Source organism: Protopterus annectens, chromosome 4.part0 (genome assembly GCF_019279795.1).
Source record: "Protopterus annectens isolate FY-2018-M chromosome 4.part0, PAN1.0, whole genome shotgun sequence".
Taxonomy (NCBI): domain Eukaryota; kingdom Metazoa; phylum Chordata; order Ceratodontiformes; family Protopteridae; genus Protopterus; species Protopterus annectens.
The window spans coordinates 904,895,134-904,916,606 of record NC_056733.1 but is presented as its reverse complement, the minus strand read 5'-3'; the positions used below and the strand labels follow the sequence as shown (position 1 = coordinate 904,916,606).

General features: G+C 44.8%; 1 protein-coding gene across 1 annotated transcript in view; it reads left to right on the top strand.

Annotated features, from left to right (window-relative positions):
- Positions 1-21,473, top strand: part of DEPDC5 (DEP domain containing 5, GATOR1 subcomplex subunit) — a 2,513,958-nt gene that overhangs the window by 173,699 nt on the left and 2,318,786 nt on the right. The window contains exon 3 of the mRNA XM_044068865.1: positions 51-138. Coding sequence (XP_043924800.1) covers positions 51-138 — 88 coding nt within the window. The remainder of the gene's footprint in view (positions 1-50; positions 139-21,473) is intronic.

The window sequence follows — 21,473 nt, the reverse complement described above, 5'->3', positions numbered from 1 at the left end:
CCAACGAGTTACACAGCTGTTAATAGTGATTTGGTTTTCTGTTTCTCCAGATGATGAGCTGATGCTGAACCCCAAAGTGTTTGGTCATGTCAAGCTGGGGGACATTCTAGAGATAGCCCACCCTAATGATGAATACAGGTAAGATGAGAATGAAATATTTTAATTTGTGCTTTGTCTCAGCTTTGTGATTTAAGTAGTAGTGCTTCATTTAAACAACACAATAGCAATTTCCTGAGAAACGTAAGGTTGGTCTGTATATTTGCTTATTTCATACAAACATTTTAGTCATTGGAGATGTCTGTTTTCTGGCATCTGCAGTGGGTGAATGGTGAAAGAGTTGTAGACAGTCGAAGGGGCCATCTTCTGCACATACACCCCCCACCACCACCAAGTCTGTACTGAATAAGTCCATGCAGTCATATGCATGTTTAGAATAAGGGAGAAAATAACCTTGTGCCTCAGGAGCACCTCAAAGACCACCAGATGTAAAACAGAAGAAAGGTAACTTAAGTGAGATACTGATGAACACACAGGATCTCAACACAAAAATAAATAATTTGAGCACTTTTGTACTGTTCCCACAGGACTGCCCCAGTTTAACACAGTACCACAGATAAATGCTGTAGCTGTAAGGTAGCAATGTTAACTGTTCTGTCAGTATGTATGTGTCTGTGTAACCACATATGTAAATAAATGTTTGTGTGTGTATACATATATAAATACATTTATATATATATGTGTGTGACTCTCTCTCTCTGTCTATATATATATATATATATATATATATATGTATATATATCTACACATGCACATATATACACACACATATACGTACGTGTGTGTGTGTGTGTGTGTGTGTGTGTGTTTGTGGGTATATATATATATATATATATATATATATATATATATATATATATATATATATATAATGTATCTATTTGCATTTGGTTACTGGGAAGGTCCACTGGACCAAGGTGAACCCATTTTCAGTGGAGGCCCAGGGAGAAAAGCTCCACCAGAACAGTTGTGAAAATACAATATAGTAGTAAACATAACACATAATACAAGTCTTTGGAACATATGGACTCGAGATTCATTCAACAAGTGATAACAGTGTCTAGTAAGTTTACAAAAGTACAACATGAGGTATACCTAGGTGCAGTGTAGTAGTTAAATAAACCATGTTAGCTTATTAGGAGCTTAGGATATAATGACATTGTATAAAATAGATTATACAATGAGAAAAAAAATTGTTACTTGTAACTTCAGTATTTAGTTCAGTAGTCATTTAAAGCCTGTGACTTCAGTATTTGGGTCAGTAGACATTTAAAGCCTGTGACTTCAGTATTTGGGTCAGTAGGCATTTAAAGCCTGTGACTTCAGTATTTGGGTCAGTAGATATCCCCACAATAGAGGGCTTAAGGTAGTACTAGTGAAACAGACACAAGAAGAAAAACAGTAGGTTGCAGTTTAAAGGTTGTGATAGAAACAGGAGTAGTTAAAGGTAAGGAGAGTGGAGGACGAGAGAGTCAGGTTTTGAGGGGTGCAGTGTTAGTACATGTACATTGCCACAAGGAGGAAAGATATTGCGTCAGATTTTTTTTGAAGCCTAATGGCTTGCTAGAAGTTTTGATTGATGGTGGGAGAATGTTCCACAGTTTAGCAATAGTAAAAGAGTAAAGCATCTGGCCAGCAGATAGGTTAGATTTTTCTACCATTAGGAGTATCTGGTTTTCAGATCTGAGATGCCTGTTTGGGTGGTAGAGAGTAAGCATTTTGGTAAGGGCAGGGCAGACAGCTGGCTTGAAGATGATTTTTGTGGGCTGTGATTATTTTCAGGTGTGGAAGAAAGTGTGGAAGTTCTAGCCAGTCTAGAAGGTGTAAAGAAGAACAGTGGTGGGAAGAGTATTTTGCATTGGTTGCGAACTTGGCGATTTTATTGTAGCACATCTCAAGTTTTGATTTCAAAGAGGACTGAATGTTGGTAAGGAGAGGGGCACCATATAAGAGAGAGGGTAGAAGAAAGGTGGAGGCAAGGGTTTGTTTGACGGAGTAGCTGAGGAATTGTTTGTGCCTAGTTTTTGGTGAGGTTTTTTTAATATTGTTGTGAATGTGCTGGTTAAATGTTAAGTGTTTATCTATGATTGCACCTAGTGGTTTTGTTTGTAAGACTACCTGTAGAGTGGTTGTGTTTTAGGCCTGTATGGAGAAATCATTTTTATTTAGAGAAGTAGTTTTTTGGGGTGTGAAGAGCATGAGTTTGGTTTTGTTGGGATTTAGGGCTAGATGATTGTTGGACATCCAGGTTTCGGTAGTTGTAAAGGCATACTGGATAATTTGTTTTAGTTCAGCGGTGGAATTAGCAGAGCAGATGATGGTTGAGTCATCTGCATATAGTACTACAGAACCTTGAGAAAGGGTGCTATGAAAGTTATTGATAAATATGCTGAAAAGAAGGGGCCCTAGTATAGAGCCTTGGGGAACACCTGTGGTAGTGTTAAGGAATAGAGAGAGAGAGTGCTGCCATTTGGTTGATTGTCTATAGCTTGTGAACCAGGTTAGTGTGGGGGGTGAGATGCCCAAGTTAGACAGTTTTGGGAGGAGAAGAGGGTGGGAGGCAGTATAAAAGGCCTTAGAGAGTTCTAGAAATAGAGAGGAAACAATCTTACCAGCATCTCGAGCCCGGTTGACTGTATCCATGAAGGAGATTAAGGCAGTTGTGTGACCTGGACTGAAGCCATGCTAAGTAAGGGATAAGATTTGGTTGAGAAGAAGATGATTGAGAATATGCATTTTTCCAAAATTTTAGTAGTTAGTGAAAGGGTAGCAGTGGGTCCGTAGTTGGTAATGTCTGTGCTGTTTCCACCTTTATGTAAGGAGAGAATGTATGCCTTTTTGCAGATATTAGGAACATAGAACTCATTGATAGATCTGTTAAGGAAGTGTACGTATAGGGTAGGCAATGGAGTTTGCTGCGATTTGTAGGAATTAAGGGGGACAGATTGTCAGGGGCATTGGAGCATAGTTTGAGGAGTATTTTTTTTTATTAAAGTGGTAGGAATGGGGGAAAATGAAAAGCTGGGTGGGAAGGGTGTAGAGATGTTTTGAGAGGATTGTTTTGGAGATGTAGGAGATGTGTTACAGTTGAGTTGGGGGAAGGTGACAGTAAGATGGATGTAGTGTTAATGAAGCAAGTGTTTACAGTGGCTAATTCAGTGGGTGTTTTCTCTGGATATGGACAAGGATTATTTTTTGAGCTTGGGTGCAGTAGGGAAGTAATGGAGTCCCAGAACTGTTTGGGGTTTTGCCTATGGTGTGTTTGCAGATGGAGGTAGTGTGCTTTTTTTTGTCTTTTATAACTAGGCACTTACATTGGTTGTTGAGTTGTTTGAATTGTAGTAGGTCTGAGGGGTTTCTATTTTTTTGCCATAGATTCCAAGCTTTGTCCCTAGCAATCATGAGTTGTTTAGTGAGTCTTGTGAGCCATCTGGCATGGTTAGTTTTTACTTTATTTTTTTCCCAGATTGATGCTAGATTGCGTTAACGTCCTCAAGAAATTTTAAGTTGAAGGATTCAATAGCTTCATCAAGGGGAAGAGTTTTTAGAGCCTCCCAAGTTAGGCTCGATAAAATTTCATTGAAGGTGTTTGAGTTAAAGTGGGATAAGTTTCTTGTTAACTTGTACTGGTGTTTACTTTGGGCTGGAGTGGCTTTGTTGCTGCTAAGAAGTATGCCAGCGATGGCCACATGGTTTGGATTGGAGACTAGGATCCAGTCCAATATGGAGCCTTTGTCATAATTATTGTTAGGTATGGTTATATTTTGTATCGGTTGGATGAAGTTGTACAAGTTAATGTTTGAGGGGGGAGTGTGCTGGGATGCTTCAAACCAGTCTTTGTTGATATCACCCAGGATGATTGTTTCATTGTCTATATGACTTGATATCCAGGCAAGAATTTCTTCTAGTAGAGTAATGTTATTGCCTGGGGGGATGTACACAACCACTATGCAGAGATTTTTTGTAGTTGTTAATTTTCAAAAAATAAATTATTATTTCTGCTGTGGAGAATTGCGGAGTTGATTTATAGTATGGGACTATAGTAGAGGTGTTAGGGTAGAGTATTGGTACACCACCTCTCGTGTGGTCGATCAGATCTTAGGTGGGCATAACTTGGGGGAAGGAATTCAGTGCCTTTTATGTAAGGTTTTAACCATGTTTCGGTGGCTGCCAATATATCGGGTTTGTTGTGAGCTATCCAGGTGTAAAACTCTGGGATTTTATTCCTCACACTTTGGAGATTCAGGGTAGTGAAGTTTAAAGATTTATATGACTTAGATAAGTTAGTTGGGAAGGAGGTGGGGCCAGGGTTTGGGTGAATGTCTCCGCCTTGGAGCAAGTTTGAGTGGCGTTTTGGAAAAAAATGGTTAGTTTCCTTTTTGAGTTTGTTTGGTAGTTTAACACAGTGCATGATGACTATTATTACTGAGGGGTAGGATTTTCATTTTGGTAAATTGGAATGTATTTAGAGTATATAATCTAGGGTATGAGTAGCTGGCTAATTGTGGGGTTTGTGTGGATGTAGTACAAGTTGGTGTAAATGGTTGAAAAGCTGACTGGAGAGTTTTTAGGTTTGTTAAGAGATCGAGGCTGACAGAGAATGAGAGGAGAGGTGTGTAAGAGGAGAGAGACATGGTAGACAGGGCATTAAATTATTTGTATAGCAAACAAAAGGTAGAAGGTGGTAGCAGTCAGGGTATGTATGTAAGGTATTGATGGAAGTGTAGTAGATTAATCTACATCTTTCTTATCAGTCTGCTAATTGGAAGTAATTACTCTGGGTGGACTGATGCAGATGATAAGATGTGATTTGGAAGATTGATTGTAGATAGACTGTGATTGATTGAAAGTGAAAGAGGGAAGAGTTAGGGTGGAACTACGGTAGGAAGAAATGTAATTGTGAAGGGAGAGGGTGGGTGGGGATGGAGGTAGGTTGAGGGAGCATTGAGAGTCTGAGTGTAGTGAGGGTGAATGGAGCAAGTAGACCTGGGATTCAGTTTACAGAAACAATCAGAAATGTTGTCTGTGAGCTACATTCTTTTGTATAGGTAAGCAAACAGCTTCTACATAAAATTGTGCTGTTCAGACGTAGAAAGTACGAGTTAATAAAAATGCAAGTTTGCTGGGCAACTGTGTGTAATTTTAATTTGTTTACTAAATATTGCATAGGTTCCGGGCACTTTTTTCTTTAAGGGGCTGTTCTATGTATAATGCAGAAAAGCATGCAGTCTGAATTAGGAAAAAGGGGGGTGGATGTCCCAGTGATGTGCTGCAGTTGTTAAGGCAGATGTAATTTATAACACAATTACGTACAATAACTTATGCAGTAGTTGAAGGTGCTGCTGATGTGCATTGAGGTCTAATAGCACACTTGCAGTGATATTCTCACACTGTTAGGGGTTTTAAGTATGAAATTGTACAAAGTAGCTTGCCACCTGTAGAGTGGGAAGAAGAGAAAGGGGATAGGCCACTTTATGTGTAGCACATAAACAGTAGACTACTCTAAGATATTAGTGTAATGACGAGTGAGGGGGGAAGAAATGTAGGAATATATGCCTGTGGGGTAGGGTGAGAGAATGGTGGGAGTATATGACTGTGGGTAGGGTGAGAGAATGGTGGGAGTATATGCCTGTGGGTAGGGTGAGAGAATGGTGGGAGTATATGCCTGTGGGTAGGGTGAGAGAATGGTGGGAATATATGACTGTGGGTAGGGTGAGAGAATGGTGGGAATATATGACTGTGGGTAGGGTGAGGGAATGGTGGGAGTATATGACTGTGGGTAGGGTGAGGGAATGGTGGGAATGTATGACTGTGGGTAGGGTGAGAGAATGGTGGGAGTATATGACTGTGGGTAGGGTGAGAGAATGGTGGGAGTATATGACTGTGGGTAGGGTGAGAGAATGGTGGGAGTATATGACTGTGGGTAGGGTGAGAGAATGGTGGGAGTATATGACTGTGGGTAGGGTGAGAGAATGGTGGGAGTATATGACTGTGGGTAAGGTGAGGGAATGGTGGGAATGTATGACTGTGGGTTGGGTGAGGGAATGGTGGGAGTATATGACTGTGGGTTGGGTGAGAGAATGTGGGTAGGGTGAGAGAATGGTGGGAATATATGACTGTGTGGGTAGGGTGAGAGAATGGTGGGAGTATATGACTGTGGGTAGGGTGAGAGAATGGTGGGAGTATATGACTGTGGGTAGGGTGAGAGAATGGTGGGAGTATATGCCTGTGGGTAGGGTGAGAGAATAGTGGGAGTATATGACTGTGGGTAGGGTGAGGGAATGGTGGGAATGTATGACTGTGGGTAGGGTGAGAGAATGGTGGGAGTATATGACTGGGTAGGGTGAGAGAATGGTGGGAGTATATGACTGTGGGTAGGGTGACAGAATGGTGGGAGTATATGACTGTGGGTAGGGTGAGATAATGGTGGGAGTATATGACTGTGGGTAGGGTGAGAGAATGGTGGGAGTATATGACTGTGGGTAGGGTGAGAGAATGGTGGGAATATATGACTGTGGGTAGGGTGGGAGAATGGTGGGTGTATATGACTGTGGGTAGGGTGAGAGAATGGTGGGAGTATATGACTGTGGGTAGGGTGAGAGAATGGTGGGAGTATATGACTGTGGGTAGGGTGAGGGAATGGTGGGAGTATATGACTGTGGGTAGGGTGAGAGAATGGTGGGAGTATATGACTGTGGGTAGGGTGAGAGAATGGTGGGAGTATATGACTGTGGGTAGGGTGAGAGAATGGTGGGAGTATATGACTGTGGGTTGGGTGAGAGAATGGTGGGAGTATATGACTGTGGGTAGGGTGAGAGAATGGTGGGAATATATGACTGTGGGTAGGGTGAGAGAATGGTGGGAATATATGACTGTGGGTAGGGTGAGAGAATGGTGGGAGTATATGACTGTGGGTAGGGTGAGAGAATGGTGGGAGTATATGACTGTGGGTAGGGTGAGATAATGGTGGGAGTATATGACTGTGGGTAGGGTGAGATAATGGTGGGAGTATATGACTGTGGGTTGGGTGAGGGAATGGTGGGAGTATATGACTGTGGGTAGGGTGAGAGAATGGTGGGAGTATATGACTGTGGGTAGGGTGAGAGAATGGTGGGAATATATGACTGTGGGTAGGGTGAGAGAATGGTGGGAGTATATGACTGTGGGTAGGGTGAGAGAATGGTGGGAATATATGACTGTGGGTAGGGTGGGAGAATGGTGGGTGTATATGACTGTGGGTAGGGTGAGAGAATGGTGGGAGTATATGACTGTGGGTAGGGTGAGAGAATGGTGGGAATATGACTGTGGGTAGGGTGAGAGAATGGTGGGAATATATGACTGTGGGTAGGGTGAGAGAATGGTGGGAGTATATGACTGTGGGTAGGGTGAGAGAATGGTGGGATTATATGCCTGTGGGTAGGGTGAGAGAATGGTGGGAATATGACTGTGGGTAGGGTGAGGGAATGGTGGGAATATATGACTGTGGGTAGGGTGAGAGAATGGTGGGAATATGACTGTGGGTAGGGTGAGGGAATGGTGGGAATATATGACTGTGGGTAGGGTGAGAGAATGGTGGGAGTATATGACTGTGGGTAGGGTGAGGGAATGGTGGGAATGTATCACTGTGGGTAGGGTGAGAGAATGGTGGGAGTATATGACTGTGGGTAGGGTGAGAGAATGGTGGGATTATATGCCTGTGGGTAGGGTGAGAGGGAGCTGAAGCAGAGAACTGTTTGAAGAGAAATAATACAGATACGACAGGGAGAAGTACAAGTTAGAAGTCTATTAGGCACAGGTATAGATAGTGTGTGCAACAGCACAGTAGTATAGCTTGCAAATAGAGTTTGGTAGAGGTAGGTACAACAACATGTACATTAGTAATACAGGGCAACAAATCCAGCTTGCCAACAGTTATGGCTCTTCACTAATGCTAACCACAGACAGGTCCAGTACCATGAAATAAGCAATATAAGATGTTACAAACAACTTAGCATTGCATTTAAAACCTCCAGTAAAAGCTGCAACACATACTTAATGATAGCAAGTACAATACCGTAGATTGGTTCCCAGGGTGCTATTACCCAAAAAACTATGTTGTAATTAACAGCATGCTACTATGTGTACACTGGAATACAAAACTGATTACGACTCTGTTCTATAATGCAGAACTTGCTGTAGTTCACTTAACCGCCATGGAAGTTAAATGCCTGCAGTAAAGCTGAGAGCGGATAGGCAGGGTTGATCCGAGTAGTACATTCAAAGTAATGATATAATAATGCACAGACAATATCAAATGCTGCTATGGGGTTTTTGAAATCTTAATTAAAGAAATAATGATGTAACAAGAGCTGGCACATCACCAGTAGATCAACTGGGAATCGGTAATAGAAAGAAGATTCATAGATGGCGTGGGAATGCTGACCTGTCCTTTTAAATTTGCAATGCACCTTGGGAGCTCAGGCTTGCAAGTTGGTTTCCTGGGCGTGGGAATAGACCCGGGATTCAGAGAAACAATCAGAAATGCTGTCTGTGAACTACATTCTTTTGTATGGGTTAGCAGACAGCTTCTACATCACATTGTGCTATTAAAAAGTAGAAAGTACAAGATAATAAAAATGCAAGTTTGCTGGGCAACCGTGTGTATTCATACTAGGCTATCTGCCCTAGGGCATTTATAAGCCTAGCCAGAATGTGTTTGGCTTTCGCCACCCATTTTAAATTTATTTTGCTATGCCCTTTTTCGAGGTTAGTATACTGTGCCTCTAACAGTAACACAGAAGTGATACCCGGGGTAAACCTACGATCTCCCATCCACTCATCAAGATTCCTCTTGAAGAGAGTCAATGAGGGACTCTGCCTAACCTGGACTGGGATTTTATTCCAGAGTGAAGGGAGCCTTTGGGTTATGAATCTGTCCCTCCAGCATGTCCTATTTATTTCAGTGCTGAGGTTCAAGTCTCGAGCGTAGCTCGATGGGATTTGGATTTTCTGAGGTGCAGCATGTCCATTAATTCCGGGTTGGACATGACTTTATACGTCAGGCACAGATCGCCTCTGAACAGGCGGTATGCCACTGAGTAGAGCTGGAGTTTCTTTAACCGGGCAGCATATGGCATCTGTTTGAGCCCTTTGATCCTCTTGGTGAGGTACTTTTGGTGTCTTTCCAGTTGCTGCAGGTGTCTGGTAAGGTACATCCCAAAAGGGGCATTGTACTCAATTATGGGCCTGATGAGGGATGAGTAAAGAGGCACGATGACCTCCCCTGATCTAGATGTGAATCCCTTCATGATTAGGTGGGCTATATAAAATGTTTTTCTAACCACTTTGGCCACGTGGTTGTCAAATGAGAGATTGCTATCAACTTGGGTCCCCAGGTCCCTAATTACTTCTTCTGTACTTAATGGATTACCACCTATGTGGTAATTTGTGGGCACTTTGATGTCCTTCAAGAATGCAACTGCAGTCATAACATATGGGTTGTCCTGCCTCAGGCAGCCCTCGGTCGGCCGAATTCCAAAGTCTGGGTCTGACGTCGGCTGGTGTCGCCTCCTCTCCGACGTCACAACGGCTGGAGTATAAAGGCATCGGCCGACGCCATCTTCTTCAGTCTTTCTTGCTGCGCGGTGCCCGAAGCAGAAGCAGTTCGCAAGTGCCGGTCGGTCATCTCCTGTGTTTTCAGTACCTAAGTCATCTAAAGGCTAAGTACCCCGTTGGGGAACATTTTTTCTTGCCTCAGCCGATGTCAGAACAAATTGAGAAAGTTAATAATTGTTTGTCTTGTGGTAAACAAATACCTCATAAGGACTTCCATTCTTACTGTCTTCCTTGCCTGGGCCCAGACCACGACGTCTCAGCCTGTGCTGCCTGTGCTTGCTTTAATAAGCGCACTCTCAGGTGCCGGGCAGAATTTGCTGAAGACTTTTTTGGCGAATCATTCGCATATACCATGCCGTCGGATCTACCGACAGCTCAATCTTCCAAAAAACGTAAGGACCGGGACCGGCATCCTCGGCCCGCGTCTTCCACCGATACAACTCCTAGACCCTCCGCTAGTGCTTCGGTCCCTGCGGAAGCGGTAATCCAGCCGCTCCAGGCTGACGACACAGCTTTAACTAGTCCTTCAGTCCCGGAGACCTCTCTGGTGCCGGTTGTTGATTTTCCTCCGAATACCAAAGTTCTGGATTTACCCGACACCATTCCGGTGGACAAGGTCACTCCTGCACGTGGGGCTGCTAGGCCTCCTGTATCTATGTCCATTAAGGCCTTTGCACGTGCTAAGGCCGCCAGCCAGGCCAGGGCCCATCCTAAACCTGCTGTCCAGGCCCCCTCTTCTGATAAACAGATTATATCTCTTGCTGCAGACCTAATTTCCCTTATCAGGGGGTCTCAGCCTCACCAAGACAGAGGTTCTCAGCCTCCTGCAGAGAAAAGGCCTAGAGCTGAGCAGACTGAAAACCTCTCTTCAGATGAGGCCTCTGGGGATTCTGAGCATTCAGATATTCAAGAAGAATCCTTCCAGGCCTATGAGGACTCTGATGCTGAGGAATCAATTCCCTCTGCCTCTCCTCCAGAGGATTTCTCTTTTGGTGAAGTCCTGCACTCAATGAGGGAACATTTCCAATGGCAGGGTCAGGAATTCTCTGATTCCAGGAAAAGGCTCCGTACCTTCCTAAAGCTTCCCCAGCACAGACCTTTAGCTATTCCTCCTGTGATGGATGTTTTGGATGATGTTTTCTCCGATTCCAGTGCTAACCCTGACTCGCTCCCCCCTGCTCCTGTCAAGCCAGACCAGATATTACAGAGTCCCTGACATTCACAAACATCTTTTTAAGGCCCACGCCGTGGATTTAGAAACTATTTCACAGGGTCCCAAGGGAGTGGCTACCTCCACTGCCAAGAATCCTTTGCCAGCGGATAGGGAAGCCAGGTCTTTGGAGAGATGGGGTAAAAAAGTTTATACCTCTACCACCCTAGCCATGAGGTCTCTTAACTGCCTTTTTCACATGTTTCAGTACCAGGATTTTTTACTGGATGATTTGCAGAAAAAGTTAGCCTCTCCTGAGCCTATTGACAGAAAGGCATTGCAGGATCACATACATAACACTCAGCAGGTTAACAATCATTTTCTTCAGTGTGGTTATGATGCATTGGAAGCTTCATGTAGGGCAGCTATGACTGGGGCTGTGATATGTAGACATGCTTGGTTAAAGGATCAGCCACTGCCAGACCATGTCAAAGTAAAGTTACTTGATGCACCTCTGGAAAAACAGAAGCTTTTTGGTGCTAATGGACAAGATGTTTTGAAATCCATTGAGGAAAAAGCTAAGTCAGTACAGACAGTCAAGGATTTCCTCCAGGTTCAGCCACCCAGATTCAGTAGAAACTGGCCTTCAAAGAATTGGTCATTCCCAGACTCGGACAAGTTTCAAAGGGAAAAGAACAGGCATGGCCGAGGCCGAGGCCAATACCGAGGCCCCTACAGGGGACGCCAATGGCAACCTACAAATCAAAGAAGTGCTGCAGCCAGTCCAGCTGCACCACAAGGACAATCACAGTGACTTGACTTTCATACCGCCTACAAGGGCTCAGAGAGAAGCACCCTTGGGCGGAAAATTATCCTTATTCTCAGAGAACTGGCATATCTTAACCAAGGACAGTTGGATTCTGGATTTAATAGACACGGGTTACAGATTCCACTTCCATATTTTACCTACAAGACAAGGCATGCCAAACCTGCCACACCATCAAAGGGCAGAGGCACTCATCCAAGTTTCAAAGCTATTAAGTTTAAAAGCGATAGAAAAGGTACCTCCCCAGGAACAAGGCCAGGGATTCTATTCAAGACTGTTCCTTGTTCCAAGAAAGGAAAACAAATGGAGGCCTATACTGGACTTCTCTACTCTAAATACCTTTCTCATTGTGCCAAAGTTCAAAATGCTGACTTTACAGCAACTCCTTCCCATGCTGGGCAAGGGGTCTTGGCTGGTCACTCTGGACCTCAAGGAGGCATACCTGCATGTCCCAATCAGACAAAGCTGCAGAAGATACCTCAGATTTCTTGCAGGGACAGAGCACTATCAATTCTCAGCATTGCCGTTTGGCTTATCTACTGCGCCCAGAGTGTTCACGAAATGCCTGGCATCAGTAGTGGCACACTGCAGACTCCAGGGAATTCAGATATACCCCTACTTGGACGACTGCCTCATACAAGCAGACAACAGACAAACATTAATAAAAAACTTGGACTATGTCATGCAACTACTACAGGCCTTGGGATACACAGTCAACGTTCAGAAATCAAGGCTACTGCCATCCCAACAAATTATTTTCCTAGGAGCCAAACTGGACACGCAAACACAAATGGCCTACCTCACAGAGGAAAAACAACAGCAGTTACCAGAGTACTTCAAAGGCCTAGCAAAGCTCTCCCAGCTGACTGCAAGGAAACTCCTGCAGGCCCTGGGGTTCATGGCATCATGCATTCTTCTGATACCTTTGGCAAGACTTCATATGAGAAAGCTGCAATGGTATTTGAAAAGCTTATGGTCCCAACACAGCCAAAGCCTAGAGGACGTAATCCCACTTATTCCATGCCTGCAAAAGGAATTCTTGTGGTGGGCTCAAGCAAGTCAATTAAACGAAGGCATGTCTTTCAACAGACCTCAAGCAGGTCAAATTATTACAACAGACGCCTCAGATCATGGATGGGGGGCGCACATGGAGGGCAGATGCGTCCAAGGTCAATGGACATCAAAGGAAAGACATCTGCACATAAACCAAAAAGAGATGCTGGCAGTGATACATGCAATCGAGGGTTTCGAAAAATCACTGCAGCAAGGACATTTACTAATAAGGACAGACAACACCACTGTTATGTGGTATATAAACAAGCAGGGAGGGACTCATTCATACCCCCTCTGCAGACTAACAATGATTCTCTGGGAAAAAGCACGGAGTCTGAAGATACACCTGCAATCCCAGTTTGTACCAGGCAAGGACAATGTACTGGCGGACAAGCTGAGCAGAAACTTCTTGGATCCACACGAATGGATGCTGCATCCACACATTTTCTCACAAATAACAAAGACATGGGGAAGACCGGACATAGATCTATTTATGCCTCACACTAATCATCACCTGGAAAAGTTCTGTACCAGGACCCACCATGCACTAGCCTGGACAACGGATGCTCTCTCCTTCAGCTGGAACTCCCTAAAAATTTATGCATTTCCTCCTCTGCCACTATTGACCAAGGTGATCCTGAAGATCAAAGCAGAACAACCAACAGGCATTTTGATAGCTCCAGATTGGCCAAAGCAAAACTGGTACCCATTGCTGTTGAGCATAACTCGGACCAAGCTGTGGCCTCTGCCCCTATGGCCCCTGCTCCTAACACAACACAACTACAGGACTGTTCACCAAAACCTGAAAACATTACATCTGGCAGCCTGGTGGTTACTTTAGCTCCTTCCGCTTCCAATCTTTCCAAGGCAGTTCAGGACATCTTATTGGAAGCACGCAGACCATCCACCAGAAAAGCCTATTCAGCCAAGTGGAAGAGATTCAGCATCTGGGCTGCCAACATGGGTCAGGATACAACAGTACTGAGTATACCTTAGATATTGGAATACTTGGCAGAAATGTTTCATTCTGGACTCTCATATTCCTCCATAAAGATTCATGCCTCAGCAATCTCAGCAAGATACAGTTGTGATCCACCAGTGTTCTCACATCCTTTGCTAAGACAATTCCTGAGAGGGATAAAGAATATCAAGCCTCCCAGAAAACAACCAATACCTGCATGGGACCTCAATTTCGTATTGGAAAAATTAACTCTTCCTCCCTTTGAGCCAGCAGCAACCTCAGAGATACAATTTCTATCATGGAAAACGGTTTTCCTATTGCCAGTCACATCAGCAAGAAGAGTCTCGGAGATACAGGCACTCATGGCAGTACCTCCTTTCCTCATTTTTCATCAGGACAGAGTCTCTCTAAGAACAAATCCTTCATTCATGCCAAAGGTAATTTCCAGGGTGTCTCTAAATCAAGCTATTCACCTTCCTACTTTCTTCCCCAATCCTCAAAACAGTGGGGAAAGACTGCTACATACCTTGGACATACACAGGCAACTACGCTACTACTTGGACAGAACTAAGGCCACCAGAAAGTCTGACCAGCTGTTTGTAGCCTATGCTGCTGGAAAGCAGGGAAAAGCAATCTCCAAGCAAACAATTTCAAAATGGATTGGACACTGCATCAGATTCTGCTATTCTAACCATGGAAAAAGTGTGCCAGCCAATATTAGGCCACATTCCACCAGAGCTATAGCCACATCCAGAGCTTCCCTAAGAGGAGTGGCTACAAAGGACATTCTAGAGGCTGCTACATGGAGCTCCGTGCATACATTTACCAAACACTACTACCTGCCTTTATACTCCAGATCCCGAGCAGGCTTTGCTTCGGCAGTCCTGCAGGGCATTTTAGCTACACCATCCTTTTCTTAGCTCCATCCACCCCCAGCTTGGCTATGGTATTCAACCCATATGTCAGGACTGCAGTTGCATTCTTGAAGGACATAGTACAGATGTCCTTCATGGATGCATCTGCAGTCATAACAAATGGGTTGTCCTGTCGTCAGGCAGCCCTTCGGTCGGCCGGATTCCAAAGTCTGGGTCCGGCTTCGGCTGATGTCGCACCTCACCCGACGTCATCTCTGCTGGTCTTCGGGTATAAAGGCATCAGCCGACGCCATTTTCCTCAGTCTTTCTTGCCGTGGCGCCAAGCAGAAGCTGTTCGCAAGTGCCGGTCGGTCAGATCCAGAGATTACTACTACCGAATACTACTTCAAGACTTCTAAAAGCTAAGTACCCGTTGGGGACTCTTTCTTGCCTCAGCCGATGTCAGAAAAAGTCAATAACTGTTTAACTTGTGGGAAACAAATACCTCATAAAGATTTCCACTCTTACTGTCTGCCTTGCTTAGGCCCAGACCACGACGTAGCAGCCTGTTGGCCTGCGCTTCCTTCAACCGACAACGCTTAGGCGCCGATCGGAGTTTGCTGAACAGTTTTTGGCTCAGATTTTGCGTACATTATGCCGCCGGATCCTCCGACTACCCAAATTGTTAAAAACGAAAGAAAAGACCGACACTGGGTCCGCGGTTTCGGCCGAAACCACGGTTAAGCAAGCCGCGAGTGTCTCTGTTTCGGCCGAAACCGAGAAAACTGGTCAATCTTCAGCCGAATCCATGACTACTACTGAGGCTCCTGCTACCTTAGTTGAATCGGCCTCAGAAATTTTACCTACATCTGTGGTCCCTAGTGATTTATCAGACACCATCCCTTTGGATGTCTCTACCCCAGCACGTGGTGCTGCTAGGCCTCCTGCAGCCATGTCTATTAAGGCCTTTGCCAGGGCTAAAGCAGCCAAATCTGCTAAATCAGTGCCTGTTAAGCCCCCCTCTAACAGGCCCACTTCAAGTTCACAAATGCTTACTCTGGCAGAAGATTTAATATCCTTAATTAGGGGATCCCAATCTCACCCAGACAGGGCCTCTCAGCCCCCTGAAAAGAGACCTAGAGCAGAGCCCCCCGAGCCAGTGTCCTCTGATGATTCTGCGGATGACTCAGACATTACAGACCAGCCAGAGGCTCCTTTTTCTACCTATGAAGATTCCGATGCTGAAGAATCCATTCCAGCTGCCTCTCCACCAGAGGAATTTTCCTTTGGGGAAACCTTACATGCCATGAGAGAACAATTCCAATGGCAGGGACAAGATTTCTCAGATTCAAGAAAAAGGCTTAGGACCTTTCTGCACTTACCACAACATAGGCCCTTAGCTATACCTCCTGTACTGCCTGTTGTGGATGATGCATTTAATGATGTTTGCACTGCTCCTGATTCTTTACCTCCAGCCCCTGTCAAAACTGATAGATTTTACAGGGTACCAGACACTCATCATCACCTATACAAGGCCCCACTTGCAGACCCCGAAACTATATCCCAGGGGCCTAAGGCAGTAGCCTCGACCACAGCAAAAAACCCTATTCCTTCTGAAAGGGAATCCAGGTCCTTAGAGAGATGGGGGAAAAAAGTTTACACCTCTGCTACTCTTTCAGCTAGAGCTTTAAACTGTCAGTTTCATATGATCCAATACCAAGAGTTTATGCTTGATCAGTTAACTAAAAAACTGTCCTCTGATGAATCCTTAGATAAGAAATATGTATTAGAAATGGTGAATAACATCCAACAGGTTAGTAACCATTCCTTAAAATGTGGCTATGATGCACTGGAGGCTTCATTTAGATCAGCCATGACTGGCACAGTGATAAGAAGGCATGCATGGTTGAAAGAACAGGTCTTACCGGATCATGTTAAAGCAAAGCTATTAGATGCTCCTATGGATAAGGCCAGTCTATTTGGTACACCTGCCCAGCAAGTAATGAAGAAAATGGAAGAAAAGGCAAAATCTGTACAAACAGTTAAAGATTTCTTTCAGGTTCAGCCCCCAATGTTTAGCAGGAACTGGCCTGCCAAAAATTGGTCCTTTCCTGACTCCACAAGATCCCAAAGGGGCAGGAATAGACGCTCTAGAGGCAGAAATCAATCCAGAGGAGGTGCCTACAGAGGACGACAGTGGCAAGGCAATAACCGGGGCACAGACACAACCACTGCCACTGCAACAGGACAATCACAGTGACTTGGCTCTGACACCGCCTACCAGGGAGCAAATAGCAGCACCATTAGGCGGAAAGTTAGCCTTATTTTCGAAAAATTGGCACAATATCACAAAAGACAAGTGGATTTTGCAAACCATAGACCAAGGCTACCGGTTCCACTTCCACACCTTACCAGTAAAAAGAGGAATGCCAAACCTACCTCCAAATCAAAAAATAGAAGCTCTACAGCAGATAGCAGAATTAACAAAGATGAGAGCTGTGGAAAGAGTTCCAATAACAGAACAGGGCAAAGGATTCTACTCCAGACTCTTCCTAGTACCAAGAAAAGAGAAAAGTTGGAGACCTATTCTCGACCTGTCCGCCTTAAACACATACATCATTGTCCCAAAATTCAAAATGCTGACCCTGCAGCAACTTCTTCCCATGCTGGGCAAGGAGTGTTGGCTGGTAACTCTAGATCTCAAGGAGGCATACCTGCACGTCCCCATTCGACCAAATTGCAGAAGATACCTCAGATTTCTTGCAGGATCAGAGCATTATCAATTCTCAGCATTGCCCTTTGGCTTATCTACTGCCCAGAGTATTCACAAAATGCCTGGCATCAGTAATCGCCACTGCAGACTACAGGGAATCCAAATTTATCCATACCTGGACGACTGCCTGTTACAAGCGGACAACAAAAGCAAGCTGACAACAGATTTACAAAGGGTCATTTACTTGCTACAAGCCCTGGGATACACAGTCAATTTACAAAAGTCAAGGCTGATACCATCCCAAACAAGAACATTCTTGGCTGAATTGGACACAGTAAAACAAATGGCATTCCTAACAGCAGAAAAACAAAAGAGCTCCCTCTTTACTTCTTGGCATTAACAAAGCAGAACAAACTAACAGCAAGAAAAGTTCTGCAGGCCTTGGGCTTCATGGCATCATGCATAATCTTGGTCCCACATGCCAGACTGCATATGAGAAAGCTACAGTGGTACCTAAAGGATTTATGGTCTCAGCACAGGCACAGCTTAGAAACAGAAATCCCACTAATCCCATGCCTAAAACAGGAGTTCCTATGGTGGGCTCAAGCATGCCAGTCAAACCCAGGCTTACCCTTCCACAACTTTCGAGCAAGCCAAACCATCACAACGGACGCCTCAGACCTAGGATGGGGGGGCGCACATGCTGGACAGATGCATACAAGGATTGTGGACTCAAGACCAGCTGCACCTGCACATAAACCAAAAAGAAATGCTGGCAGTAAAACTGGCAATCAAAAATTCAGACCATTCCTCAAAGAAGGCCATTTGATGATAAGGACAGACAACACCACAGTCATGTGGTACATCAACAAACAGGGAGGCACTCATTCATACCCCCTATGCAGAATGACTTTGGACCTTTGGAATCTGGCTCTCAGCTATAACATCCAGTTACAGGCAATATTTGTGCCGGGAAAAGAGAACACCCTAGCAGACATGTTAAGCAGAACCACCTCGGATGCTCACGAATGGATGCTACACCCGGACATCTTCAAGGCCATCACAAAGAAATGGGGAATGCCACAAATAGATCTATTCACTTCCCCACTCAATCACCAGCTCAAAAAATTCTGCACAAGGACATTCCACCCACTTGCATGGAAGGTGGACTCTCTATCCTTCAGCTGGAAAGGCCTGACAGCATATGCATTTCCACCTCTTCCCTTGATGCACAAGGTACTACTGAAAATCAAAGAGGAACGTCCAAGGATAATCCTGATAGCTCCGAACTGGCCAAGACAACACTGGTACCCATTGCTGAGGAGCATGTCTCGGGAGAGATTGTGGTCAATACCCCTGATGCCTTTGATGTTAACTCAGAACAACTACAACATCATGCATTCAAACCTAAAAACCTTGCAATTGACTGCCTGGAACATCACATAGCAGCAACTAACCCAGACCTTTCCCAAAGGGTTAAAGACATTATCCTTGAGGCCCGCAGACCTTCAACAAGAAGGAACTATGCAGGAAAATGGAAAAGGTTTGTCATTTGGAGTACTGAAAGAGGAAAAGATGTGTCAAACATAGATATTGCTAACATACTGGAGTACTTGGCAGAGCTTCTACATGCAGGCCTGTCCTATTCCTCCATCAAGATACATGCATCAGCTATTTCAGCAGAATACAGCTTTGCTCCACCTGTCTTTTCGCATCCTCTACTCAGGCAGTTCCTCAGAGGGATCAAGAATGTAAAACCTCCTAGGAAACCACCATTACCAGCATGGGACTTGAACTTTGTGCTAGAAAAGTTGACACTCCCACCGTTTGAACCAGCAGCAACAGCAGATCTGCAACACCTGTCATGGAAAACTGCTTTCCTACTGGCAATTACCTCAGCAAGGAGGGTTTCGAACTACAGGCCTTAATGGCAGTGCAACCCTTCCTAATCTTCCATCAAGATAGGGTGTCCATGAGAACTAATCCTACATTTATGCCTAAGGTGGTATCCAGAGTGTCTTTAAACCAGGCAATCCACCTACCTACCTTCTTTCCCAATCCACAAAACAGGGGGGAAAGAATGCTGCATACCTTGGATGTACACAGACAGTTACGCTACTACCTGGACAGAACCAAAAGTAACAGAAAAACTGACCAGCTTTTAGTAGCCTATGCAACAGGAAGGGAAGGAAAAGCAATTTCCAAACAGACAATCTTCAAATGGATAGGAAATTGCATAAGATTCTGTTACTCCTACCATGGAAAACCAATTCCACAGAACATAACACCTCATTCTACAAGGGCTACAGCCACTACCACAGCTTTCTTACGAGGAGTGGCAACCAAGGACATTATTGAGGCGGCTACTTGGACCTCCGTGCATACATTTGCCAAGCATTATAATTTACCTCTATACTCTAGATCCCGAGCAGGGTTTGCCACTGCTGTACTGCAAGGGATCCTAACTACACCATAATTTTTCTTCCTCCACCCCTAGTTTGGCTATGGTATTCTACCCATTTGTTATGACTGCAGATGCATCCATGAAGGACATAGTACAGTTTTGTACCTACCATAAATGTAGATGTCCGAACTGGATAGCATCTGCAGTCAGGATTACCCACCCTCCTTCCCTCTGTGGTACTCCTAGGGTATTTACCCTCCTAATAGCTAGCTGGGGAGTCTCTTATGGTGTATTTGTTTGTATATATGTACATACATGCTTATTTTTGTGTTTGCCTTCTACTTTTTGGAAACATTGGCATTTATCCAAAATTTAGCCTTCCAAGAGGGCAACTGGCATCTGGGGCAAGAAACACTGAGGAAAATGGCGCCGGCTGATGCCTTTATACCCAAGACCAGCAGAGATGACGCCGGGTGAGGTGCGACATCAGCCGGACCCAGACTTTGGAATCCTGCCGACAAGGGCTGCCTGACGACAGGACAACCCATTTGTTATGACTGCAGATGCTATCCAGTTCGACATCTACATTTATGGTAGGTACAAAACTGTACTTTTGTACCTACCATAAATGTAGATGTCCATAGATATGCAACTGCAGTCGGATTTCCTCCCTCCTTCCCTCTTTTCCTTCTTTTGGGTCCATTCCCCTATTCCTATCAGCTGGGGTATCTCCTATGGTGTATCTGTTTATTACTGTTGTGCATGTCTGGAATTGTTTATCCATTCACCAAATTTAGCCTTCCTAGGAGGGCACCTGGCATCTGGGGCAAGAAACACTGAAGAAGATGGCGTCGGCCGATGCCTTTATACTCCAGCCGTTGTGACGTCGGAGAGGAGGCGACACCAGCCGACGCCTGACCCAGACTTTGGAATCCGGCCGACCGAGGGCTGCCTGAGGCAGGACAACCCATATGTTATGACTGCAGTTGCATATCTATCGGACATCTACATTTATGGTAGGTACAAAACTGTACTTTTTTGCCAAAGGGGATGACTATACACTTTTTGGCATTTAGCTTGAGGCCATGGCTCTGGCACCAGTTGTCTGTTTCTATGAGGCCCTTTTGGAGGATGCTTGTGTCGGCTGGAGAGTCGATTATGGCGCCCAGTTTGCAGTCATCTGCGAACTTGGTCAGCCCACAGTCCTTCCGTGTTGGCCTGTACCTCCGAGAAATATATACCGAACAAGAGAGGTCCCAGGACTGAGCCTTGTGGGACACTACTTGTAACTGGTTTGGAGTCTAACATGGCTCCAGCAATTCTAACCATGTGGGTTCTGTCCTTGAGCCAGTTTGCAACCCATCTAGTGACATAGGGGTTTATATTTAAGCTGGTGAGCTTATCTATAATGCCCGAGTGGGGTATTGTATCGAAGGCTTTTGCGAGGTCCAGGTAGGCTGTGTGGACCACCTTCCCCTCATCAATGGCCTTGGTGACTGTTTCAAAGAAATCAACCAGGTTTAAGAGGCAGGATCTGCCCTTAAAAAAGCCGAACTGGGTAGGATCCAGTGTCTGTAGGTCCCCAATATCTTTATTTATGAGGTCCATGATGATCCTTTCCATAGCTTTGCAGACCAAGCTAGTCAGGCTTTTGGGGCGATAGTTTCCAGGATCTGTTGAGGCACCACCTTTGTGGAGAGGGACCACTGTTGCTGTACGCCACTCTTTGGGTACATATCCTGTAGTAAGGCTGAGATTGAACAGTAGTTTTATGCTTGGGTTTTGCTCTTCTTGGAGTTCATGTAGGACGCAGCCCGGGACACCGTCTGGTCCCATTGATGCTGTGTTTTTTGCTTTGGAG